Source organism: Rhinichthys klamathensis, unplaced genomic scaffold, assembly GCF_029890125.1.
Source record: "Rhinichthys klamathensis goyatoka isolate OS25496 unplaced genomic scaffold, OSU_Roscu_1.1 h1tg000174l_1, whole genome shotgun sequence".
In the NCBI taxonomy this organism is placed as follows: domain Eukaryota; kingdom Metazoa; phylum Chordata; class Actinopteri; order Cypriniformes; family Leuciscidae; genus Rhinichthys; species Rhinichthys klamathensis.
This window is the reverse complement of record NW_026606704.1, coordinates 1-12,500: the sequence shown is the minus strand read 5'-3', so window position 1 is coordinate 12,500 and position 12,500 is coordinate 1. Positions and strand designations below refer to the sequence as shown.

Below are 12,500 nucleotides of genomic sequence, written 5' to 3'. Positions count from 1 at the left end.
GGCATAAAAGAATAAGACAGCTCATATGTTTTTATTAGTCTTGTATATGTTGTGGTCTGGTCAGATTTTGTGTATATTTCAAGTATAATATTTATATTTATGAGTGTATCATTAGTGTAGTTTTCTTTATATTTAAAGTATGTTTTAAAGGTGCTCTACGTAACTTTTAGCGGCCTCTAGTGGTGATGTTTCAGATTGCAACCAAATTTTACAAGAGCGCTCGTGCTCGAACTCATAGACAATACCGTCTATTACGCAAATATCTCGGCGAATACTTGACGGATTCGGCGAGCACCGAGCTCGTTGGGACCATCTAGTCGAGCTGAAAAGAACCATATAAGTTCCATAGTTTTTGGTGGTGTTTTCGCGGAGATATTAGCAGAAAACCATCGGGGGCGCTGCAAAATTGCGGACGCCGGTGACGTCACGATCTCAGAAGAAAATCGCTCGTATCTCTGGAACGCAAAGACACAGAGAGCTCAAATTCGGGGGAGGAGGTCCCAGGGGAACCCTTGCCCGAACGCTAGAGTGGCGGGCCTCGGGGATGCCCCCTACCGGATCGCCGTTCGGGACCCCCGATTTCGAACGGCTATAACTCGGGGAGCCGGGCGAGTTGGACCTCGGGGGTGGGCTCGTTCGAAAGGCCCCGTCCAGCACTACGAACGATTAGAGTCTTGAGAATATTGATCAAAGATTGACTGAGATATAAGCCGAAAAACGTGCGCCTTTAACTGGACGTAACTCCCTGACCGTCTATAATAGACTGTATATAAGGAGAGAGGCTCGGGAGCGCGCATGCACGTCACATCCGGTGGATTTCGTGGTAAATCCGACCCGGAGACTTCACATAGAAATAGGAATACTGGCCTTCAGAGGTAATAGCAAAACTCGACAAGTGGATCATTTTAATGTGTGATTACAACCCCTTCACACACAGGCAATAAAAAAAGGATTCATTTTAGTAGAAAAGTTACATAGAGCACCTTTAAATTGATTAGCATATTATTAGTGCATTTTTTTATATTTAAGGTATAATATTTTTATTTATGGGTGTATTATTGGTGCACTTTTTATATTTAAGATCTAATATTTATGGGTGCATTATCGGTGCACTTTTTATATTTAAGGTATAATATTTATATTTATGGATATATTATTGGTGCATTTTTTATATTTAAGGTATAATATTTTTATTTATGGGTATATTATTGGTGCACTTTTTATATTTAAGGTATAATATTTTTATTTATGGATATATTATTGGTGCATTTTTTATATTTAAGGTATAGTATTTTTATGTATGGGTGCATTATCGGTGCACTTTTTATACTTAAGGTATAATATTTATATTTATGGATATATTATTGGTGCATTTTTTATATTTAAGGTATAATATTTTTATTTATGGGTATATTATTGGTGCACTTTTTATATTTAAGATCGAATATTTATGGGTGCATTATCAGTGCACTTTTTATACTTAAGGTATAATATTTATATTTATGGATATATTATTGGTGCATTTTTTATATTTAAGGTATAATATTTGTATATATGGGTGTATTATTGGTGCAATTTTTCCCCCCCCGTCATCATATTCTGCAACCCCATCTCGCATGAGCATCTTTCGGAAAAAAAAAAATCGAAAGTTTTTTTCAATTGATGATTGAAATGATTTGTTTGTCCCTCAAAAATAAATAAATAAAATAACAAATAATTAAATTTCTCATGAACATTAGTTGATACTTCATCCTCAATTTTCCATGCAAAAAAGTCTTTGCTTATTTTACGGGGATCATCTTGACGTATACATAAATTGTAATTGCGTTTTGAACGCAGGAATGTGCCGTTCATGGAGCTTTTCTTATGTACGACAGCTTGGTGCCAGTTTCTGATCCATCAATGTTACTCTCCCGCCAACAGCCAAACCTGGCATCAGCCCTCAGCGACTGGGCAAGACCTGAAGTGCTGGTCATATTGTCTTTAGCCATGAGGTCACAGATCCCCTGAAACGCACCCTAAGGGAAGCCCGGCAGCCGCACGGGACTCCAGCACACGGCTGGGTTTATTTCGAGCGCTTCAGAGCGTGTGCGAGGCTGAAGGCCACATGCCAGCATGACACACATTATTCCACACATGGTCTTGTAAGTGGGTCATATGCATTAGCAGGCGAAACAATTAACTCCTGTTCTAGACTATCATGTGGACGATTTCTTGAAGATGTTTGTGAACACCAAATGTGGAATAGCAGACTTTGTTCTAGTTCTTGGTTTCTTTAAGAGCGAGTCCATCAAAAACTGGCTATGGTAAAATTTCACCTCGAAATCAAAAGGAAGAAATAAGAATTATATTAAATATTTTGCATGAATGATGAAGAAAATGAAGCCTATTCTAGGATTATTAAAATGTTTTGTATTGTGACATTATTTTCATGAAAATTAACCCCTAATTGCTCATTTTCTTATTATTTATAGACTCACCTAAAGGATTATTAGGAACACCATGCTAATACTGTGTTTGACCCCCTTTCGCCTTCAGAACTGCCTTAATTCTACGTGGCATTGATTCAACAAGGTGCTGAAAGCATTCTTTAGAAATGTTGGCCCATATTGATAGGATAGCATCTTGCAGTTGATGGAGATTTGTGGGATGCACATCCAGGGCACGAAGCTCCCGTTCCACCACATCCCAAAGATGCTCTATTGGGTTGAGATCTGGTGACTGTGGGGGCCATTTTAGTACAGTGAACTCATTGTCATGTTCAAGAAACCAATTTGAAATTATTCGAGCTTTGTGACATGGTGCATTATCCTGCTGGAAGTAGCCATCAGAGGATGGGTACATGGTGGCCATAAAGGGATGGACATGGTCAGAAACAATGCTCAGGTAGGCCGTGGCATTTAAACGATGCCCAATTGGCACTAAGGGGCCTAAAGTGTGCCAAGAAAACATCCCCTACACCATTACACCACCACCACCAGCCTGCACAGTGGTAACAAGGCATGATGGATCCATGTTCTCATTCTGTTTACGCCAAATTCTGACTCTAACATCTGAATGTCTCAACAGAAATCGAGACTCATCAGACCAGGCAACATTTTTTCCAGTCTTCAACTGTCCAATTTTGGTGAGCTCTTGCAAATTGTAGCCTCTTTCTCCTATTTGTAGTGGAGATGAGTGGTACCCGGTGGAGTCTTCTGCTGTTGTAGCCCATCCGCCTCAAGGTTGTGCGTGTTGTGGCTTCACAAATGCTTTGCTGCATACCTCGGTTGTAACGAGTGGTTATTTCAGTCAAAGTTGCTCTTCTATCAGCTTGAATCAGTCGGCCCATTCTCCTCTGACCTCTGGCATCAACAAGGCATTTTCGCCCACAGGACTGCCGCTCACTGGATGTTTTCCCTTTTCACACCAGATTGTGAAATACTCAGAGCGGCCCGTCTGGCACCAACAACCATGCCACGCTCAAAATTGCTTAAATCACCTTTCTTTCCCATTCTGACATTCAGTTTGGAGTTCAGGAGATTGTCTTGACCAGGACCACACCCCTAAATGCATTGAAGCAACTGCCATGTGATTGGTTGATTAGATAATTGCATTAATGAGAAATTGAACAGGTGTTCCTAATAATCCTTTAGGTGAGTGTATTTCTTGGTAATGTTTGTTGTACTGCCTAAAATATATTATTATTATTATCATCAAGTCATTCATTAAAGTATTTTTATATTGTTTAAATGCTCAAAAGCAAAACATCCAGACCCTTTCAGTAATGAGAATTTCTGTTAAAATCAACTAAACAAAAACAAAAGAAAGAAATGTAATTTGAATGTATATGCAATACACATATTGTAGTTGCACTGATACAAATACAGTATTATAGTAAAGAGGGGGTCAAAACTAATAAAGAACGAATCCTTCTTTTGAGTCAGATCTTTGCGATGAATAGGTTGATCCAGTTCACAGAATCAGTCCGAATGATTCGTTTAAGAATCACACTTCTCTGGTTCTCTTCGGGACTCAATGATTGCAATGGTTCTCGAGTTCAGACAGCGGTGAAAAGCCGCTCGAGCTTCAGTCAAACGTGTAATCGTCTCCATTCATTGTTACTGCATGGAAAAGAGTGACTATATTACTAGCACAAAGAATGAGGATAAGTTGATTATGAGATTGTGAGTTTTTAGAAGAACTATTCCTTTGATTTTCTTGAACATAAAAGCACAATGCAAAATGTATTTTCTTAATTTTTTATTTTATGAATATCAATTGGATATGTTTTCGTGAGATTCAGGCAGAATATCTGAACATCTATCCTGTGACCTCTAAAACTCAATGTCTACTTTTTGGCTAAGAAATATTTAGCATTTTTCTTATTTCATAATATTTCTGAACATATAGGATATATTTTTAAGTCCCCCTGTGGTGTAAATCCAGCTTTTAATGTTGTTTATGTGTCTATGTGGTGTTTTTAATACGCTTTAAGACACACCATGTGTAAGTTCATAAGTCGACAGCATTGCTGAGTATTTTCTGCTTAAAACTGCAGTGAACCAAAGACAGTCTCAAAAACACGGTTTGAAATCGCTGGTGTTTCTGACGTCACAAACGACCTTGTAACCAATCAGATCAACGTGTGATCGTCAACCAGTGGATCTCTGAGCTGAGTGAGTGAGTGGAGGCGGGGCTCATTTGCATATTCATAGAACCGCGCATACTAAATGAGGCGAGGGTGTCGAGTTACATTCAAGATATTTTAAGGCATGAAGACTTTTTTTTCCCAAGGCTTAAATGTCATTTTTGGTGATCACAGATGAGTTTTAAGGGATAAAATGATTGACTACAGGGGAGACTGTAAGATAAGTTTGCACAATATTTGCCTTCATATTGTATGCAGCTTTCCTGCCTAGATATTTAACAAGTCGTTTGTTTTACATGTACACCACGTTGATCACTCAATAGTTGCTGCACTTCGAACAGAACTTTCTTTAACCAGATGATTAATAAAGAGAATGTTAATTTAATCACGTTGTAGTTATGTTTCTAAGTTGACAAGTCGGTATCGAAATGTATTTCTTTGTCATATCGCCCAGCCCTACATCACAGCAGTTTGTTCTTCAGTTTTGCTGGTAGTTTAAGAGAGAGAGAGAGCATGTGCTGACATGAAGTCGAGCCCTACAGCTCATTATTTGCATGAGGTATCGGTACACAAATGGTTAATCTCAGCAAAGTTTAACTAGCACACACACACAGGGACGGGAGCGTGACTGTAGACTGTCCTCCTCTTCACACGTGCTCAACATTCGAGCACATCAGAGGGAAGCAAAACTAATTAAAACAAAGTTTCAGAGCTAAAAATAAGCCTCGGCAGCGTCTCTGGAGACGAGCTTGACTTGACACCCTTTCCACCGCTGCAATTCATCACATCGCAGTCACCATCCAGGCTATCAGCACTTCAGGGAACGTAATATATTGAAATAGATTCATTTTTTGTTGTTGAAATATTTCAACTTAATATAGGGCTTAATAAAATGTTGAACGTTTCAAAGCGGCTTCACAGTAACATGCTGTAAAGTAACAGACTCGGTGCAAAACTTCAGCACATATGAGACATTCAATTCAAAGTCAAAGCTCTAGAAAGGCAAAAGTGTCATTATTCAGATCAGTTCAATAACTGTGTTGCAAAGTTAGTGTCATTATCCAGTTAAAGGAGCTGTATGTAAGATTGTGGCCAAAACTGGTACTGCAATCACTTTCAAATTACTGTAGAGCGGTGTATCCCCTCCCCCTCCCCCCTGACTCAAGGTTGCCAGATAGGCTGCAGGATCCCTCTGGAACGTGACGAGCTGAGCTGGCAACCCGGATACCGCAACACTACTGACTTCGTGATTGGTAGATAGGTGGAGGGTGGAGCATCAGACCAAAACACAACATCAACATCAGTTGAGGGCTGCAACTGCACTTTTTAAATGACAATATGCTGGCCAGACTACTGTTGTCAGTGATATAAGTATTTGAAATGTACATGATTTCTTAATGTCTAGTGGACATATCAGGGCCATTTTATGATTAATTGAAATACATTTCTTACATACAGCTCCTTTAATTTTGTATGTAAATTAGGTATAAACTTAATGGTACTTACAATGCGAGCACATTTCCAAGGGATAACTTGCCTCATTTCCCTACAAAAGAAGAAAACATAAGATTATCAACTTTTTTTATTGAATTATTACACATCACCTTTTTTAACACAAACACACAGTGTGAGTTGAAGGAGATCAATAGGAACGTGTCAGTGTCATATTCCACTGTTTCCCCTACCCGCCCCCCCTAAATTGCTGACGAAATCCAGTCATAAAAAGAAATTTACTGTATAACGCAGAATTTCATGGAATTTGTCAATCTTTTGAGGAATAAATAGAAAGCAGTTCAGTATACACTTTAAATCAAATCGCGATGTAGACAAGTGTGTGTGGATATTAAACCACAAATACGAATCCTGCTTGTTCTGTGTGAATGAATGGTGCAGCTGACGCGCAGTTTCATTTACCACACACACACACACACACACACACACACACTGAAGCACGTGTGACACTTGCGCTGTTTTTTTGCCTATGAAGACACAAATGCATGAACTTCCTCTCCAGGCTCTAGATCCACTCTGAAAGTCACTTCGTGATCATTTCACCGCTTCATTTGAGAAAAACTATCATTATGACATAAACACACAAACTCAAAAGGTCTTCACGGCAACCCGTCAAAATAAAAGTTCGGTTTAACTTGACAGAAATATATTACCGTTGTACAGTAGAATTTAGATATGTCCCAATGTAATAATACTAACACTAATCCAAATAAATTATCATCAAAACTGAATTGAAGGAATAATCCATGTTTTAATTTTAACAGTAAAGCTCATTGTGCAGCACATTATTTGACAAAAAGTTTATTTAATTTCATATGATTAAAATTGATGATAAATGATAAAATTTGTGTTTTATGTCTTCATTTTATTACCAGAAAAAACACAACACAGAATTAGTGTGACATTTTTTTTCATATTTTTTTTAAATGTTGTATACGTTTAAAACCCTTTATCGGGCGAGGAACCATATTTGGTAACTTAATCGCGCATTCAAACTGACTCTCCCCTGCCTGTTTGCGTTATCGTATGAGTGCATATATTTCTCCTAGCCAATCAGCGAAGATCAGGCTACGTCACTGATAGTCACACCATGGCATCTGACCAATCAGAAGTTGCGCGGAGCATTTCAAACTTCAGTGTCGTTCCGGATATTGGAAAGTGAGGTTATTCGCTAATACCTACTCCCACATCAGCGCTAATAACTTCAAAACAAAAAATGGTAAGTTGATGAAACTCACACATTCTATGGTTGAATAGTTGTGCAACATGTTGAGATAGGTGTTGTTTGCATAGATTTCTTGAAAGTAGTGACATTTGTGGCATGAAAAATGGTGAGACCATATTTGATCATACGCCCTATTCACGTAAGATTAGCGCAAGTGATAGGAAGACCATATTTGGACATACGCCCTATGCGTATAGAAAAGTCGTACTAGGGTATTTTTTCTACAAATAATGCATAATAACCACAGTCTATGATTATAATGTAGGACAATAGTATTTACTAGTGCATTGGATGTTATCACAGGTTTGAATAACATTATAAAGTGATCCAGTGGGAAACGTAACACATTTATAGACATTTTCAAGCCATATTAGATATTGAAATATGTGTGGTTTTGGTCAGTTTTATGACCTTTATAACAGTTTTTAATACTTATAATGATATTTTGCACTTCTTATTATATATTTACATATATTATGACAGACTAGTCCAATGTTACTCACTTATTTTTCTTATTATTTATATTTCAGTAGATCTGCACTTCACTGTTACTCAACAAATAACTCAAACTGGGCTTGATATTGACTCAAAAATGTACTCTCTGTTCTTTGCAGCTATCTACGCGAATCTTTTACGGCAAGAGGGAGACAGTTGTGCCAGCCCACCCCAGCATTAGTGATGATGAGGGCTCTGAGGAGGAAGATGATGATGTGGCAGACCCTTCCTCCCACCCACCCACAACCTAGACACTCCAGGCCAGAGTGATATAGGCCCCTCTGCCAAGAGGTGTAATTTAATTTAAAATGTTCCTAATAATAATTTAAAATGTTACTAAATAAATATTTTTATGTTTTTAACAAGTTTATGTGTTTTTATTATATTTTTATATATACACTTTTTAAGGGGAAAAAAATTACCCTAGACTGGCGAGGAACCATATATGGTAACTTCATTGCCCTTGATTTCCAACCTAAAAAAATATATTTTTTAAAAAACTCACAAATGTTTAGAAGTCTTATAATATCCTCCAATAACACTCTATGGTTGAAATTTAGAATTTCCAAGTATTTCAATGAGTGCCCTATAAAGGGTTAATGATTCATAATACACTATTTCAATTAATTAGACATGCTTTTTGATTGCTAAAAAATGTACACCACGTATCCGTAACACGCCCGCTCCGCAACACTAGAAGTCCCCCCCCCCCCGAAAAAAAATCCTAGGGGAAACACTGTATTCTATTGATCAAAAACACTGTGAAATGCGGGTAACGTACGTACTTAATTTCAGAGTCAATTAAACCAAGGGAATTAATTGAGAAACTTTGAAATTGAAAGTACAAGTAAAAACAAACAAACAATCAAAACTCAGAACTATAGGCATAGGTAATATATTTTAATATTCACGTATCAAAAAAAATACATTTGTGACTTTTTTTTCTGGCAATGTAAATGAATCATTTTTTAACTAATTAACATTCAGTTACAGTGGACGTGAGCAGCGCATCACAATGAGATAATGTTGGATTAAACTCTTCAGAATACATTTATCCTTCATATAATGACCTTTCTATAGCTTTTAAACAATACTTCTGAATAACCTGTTCATTAGAGTTACTGTGACACTGAATTGTTCTCTTTCATTTGATACAAACCAAAAGCTAGAAGATGAAACACTAAATACTCCCCCCTCTGTATCTCCATCTGCTTTGATTTATTATTTATAAAGTCTCATTCAGTTCAATGGTTTCTGTGTGTGTCACGGCAGTGAAGGACAGATGAGAGCTTGGGCTGTCTGTATTCAACACATTCTGGCTTTAGGCTTATTATTACCCTGTAATAAATGTAATATCTAATAACACTGCCACCAGGAGCAGCTTTTACAAGAAAAAAAATGAGTCTAAGAACAATTTTAACTCAAAACATTGTTAGTACATTTCACAATTAATTACAAAGTGCCTCTATTGTGCCATTTTAAAGGTCCCTAATGTCTCCTACAACAGGTTTAAACGCATCTAAGGTCAAAAACACTTTATTTAACTCATAATCTCCACTGCAGCGTCAGCTCTTTCTCTCAGTGTCTGAAACGCTCCGATAAAGATTCAGTCTCTCTAAGCCCCGCCTCTCTGAGAGCTGCTCTGCTGTGATTGGTCAGACAGCAAACGCTCATTATCATATGTGAATCTCAGCTCTTGATCACAGTGATACGAACAGTAGCGATGGCGAGGGTTTCACCGTATCAATCTCATCAAAGTGGATTTGCTTTGTGAGCAGAAAACAGCGTCTTCTCGACACGAACAACACGAACCCAACTCTCCCAGTCTCAGATACACTACAGTGATTGATGTACAGTGTTGACATCTTTTGTAACATTATAAATGTCACTTTTGATCAATTTAATGCATATTTGATGAATACAATATTACTTTATCTCTTTTTGCCGCTAAATCTTGCCGCATATGTTACTGATGTTGGACTAATTGATTTACCTTCTGTGGATTCGACCTCTGTCTTTCTTATGTGAAACCTTTTTGCATTGAATTTCTTATGTATTTTGGGTTCCAATTGTGTAATGAGGTAAATGAGATGTACTATTACTGATCAATAAAACTGAAATTTAACAAAAATAGACAGGGTTGTGTCATTTTATTTTCTATAGCTTATATTTTATGGGCAACAACAACTCAGCTTGTAAGAAATGGAAAGGACATAAGTACTCGTTCATTCAACTTTCGACCTGTAACCCATGTTGAACTTGCAAAACCTACAATCAAATCTGAGATTTCTCAACGGCAATCGGGTGAAAGAGACACATTTAGCCGTCTAGCTCCATAGACTCCCATTCATTCTGCACTCACGCACTCATGGGCGATCGCCCCCAGTGGAACTCTGGTGGAACTACAACCACAATTCGGTCCAATAGGACTTAATAGGGAGTGGCCAGGCTCTCCGTAGACGGGCTTTGTTTCTAGTAATCCTGAAGACCTTGATTAGCTTGTTCAGGTGTGTTTGATTAGGGTTGAAGCTAAACTCTGTAGGACAATGGCCCTCCAGCACTGAAGTTGCCCATCCCTGATTTATAATGTGTTTGGAATTTCTTTTAGAATTGCCTTTACAGGGACTTTAAGTATCAAAGTTTCCAGAAAAATCTTAAGCAGCTCAACTGTTTTCAACATTGATAAGAATCATAAATGTTGTTTCTTGAGCATCAGATCATCATATTAGAGTGATTTCTGAAGGATCATGTGACACTGAAGACTGGAGTAATGATGCTGAAAATTCAGCTTTGATCACAGGAATAAATTACACTTTACTGTATATTCACATAGAAAACGGTTGTAATTAATATTTCACAATACAAAACTGTACTTTAACTGTATTTTTGATCAAATAAATGCAGCCTTGGTGAGCAAAAAGACTCTTTCAAAAACATTTTAAACATTTTTTTAGTTTTAACCCTTTCAGGCCTGAGTTCTTGTTTCCACCAACAGCAACCGTTTCCCCATTAGCACTGTGTGTCTCTGAGTGTGTCGACGTCTCTCGGCTCGATGTTACACGGCATCAGCGTGGGATTTGTGGAGCGAACCATCAGATCTGCTGTTGATCTCTGTATATAATATTATATATATATATATATATATATATATATACACATCTATAGCTGCTTATAGCTGTTTATACTGAAATGCTTCTGGATGCAAAGCGCACTCGTATGAAGCGGCCTGGGTCTGTTTCTATAGTAAACTGTACCCTCCTCTTTCTTAAGACTAGGTGAAATGTCCTAAAACACATCATTATCATGCTAATCTCCATTATGAGGAATTGCTGTCACTCCAAACAACTAGTCTTTAGTCTATATCAAACGTACATACAAAAGCCAAATGAATGCATGTTACTGAACTACGGAATAATGCATGCATATTTAATTAAGTCATTTCTGAGATCATAACATGTAATCAAGATGGGTTTTTTTTGCATTTTAACTGTAAAGTAAAAAAACATTATGAGAATATTAAGAATTGCAATTAGAATTTGGGGTAATTTTTGGTTGTCAAAAGTAAATGCAATTAATTTTCTTCTGTTTAAAATATTATTTCGGGGTGAGATTTGATCTGTACATGTTTTTGTCCCTTAGCACTAATTAAAACTCATAATCCTTCTACAATCAGAAGACATTTGCCTTATTTATTAAGCACACAGCAATAACATTGATTCTGCATTACACTTGGTGGTTTTGTCTTGTAACGTCCTTTGAGATGCACAGATTAGATGAAGCCGCAGCACAAACCTACGAAACTGACTGTGAAAAACAGATGCGATATACATACAGAATGCAAATGCAAAACGGCATCTGAAGTGTTTCTGAAGAGTTGGACTTGGTTATTAATACCATGATCCTCCGAGTCCAAACATGAATTAGAGCGATGACAATTCACAGCAGACCCACAATCCATGCTGATGAGAACAAACGATGCCTTGCGGCTCAAAAAGGAGAAAACAGAGAGTTTTAAATGAATTCCTGAATCATTAGTGGGCTCTTCTGAGATGTAAATGAACTCTTTAGTGGGCTGAACATTGTCTGGGAAGCCTAAGAGGCAAACACTCAGCGAGCGCAGATCATAAATAATGCATTCAGCATTCAGAGTCAATTAGACCGCACAAAAACATGCAGTGCACAATGGACATCCGGCACAGCAACACATCGCTAAATACAAACTAAACTCAATAACAAGGTGTAAATGCATAGACAGAATGACAAATGTTTCATGCGATCATAATCACAACTGTCCGTTTTGCTCATGCCAACTATCAGCAAGCAATATCTGGATCAAGAGGTCTTTGTTGTACAGCCTTTAATTTATGCGGATTTAAATGGGAAAAACTCTATCTGAACTCATACAATGATGTACATTTAAGCGGAAAATCTATGAAAATCAAAAAAATCCATCTTTGTGTTTCTTATGCAAAATATACCTTAATTCTGTATGTTCTGGTATATACACGGTCATGGTTTCTGAAAAAAAAAAAATCCCGTAATATTATCGTTATATACATTCATGTGTGTTTATACATGACTAGAGCTGTCATGATTATGACATTTGTCTGATGATTAATTGTCTAAGAAAATAATTGC

General features: G+C 37.4%; 1 protein-coding gene across 1 annotated transcript in view; it reads right to left on the bottom strand.

Annotated features, from left to right (window-relative positions):
- Positions 1-6,220, bottom strand: part of LOC130092317 (calcineurin subunit B type 1-like) — a 20,139-nt gene extending 13,919 nt beyond the window's left edge. The window contains exon 1 of the mRNA XM_056260146.1: positions 6,137-6,220. Coding sequence (XP_056116121.1) covers positions 6,137-6,149 — 13 coding nt within the window. The 5' untranslated portion in view covers positions 6,150-6,220. The remainder of the gene's footprint in view (positions 1-6,136) is intronic.
- Positions 6,221-12,500: the final 6,280 nt, after the last annotated feature.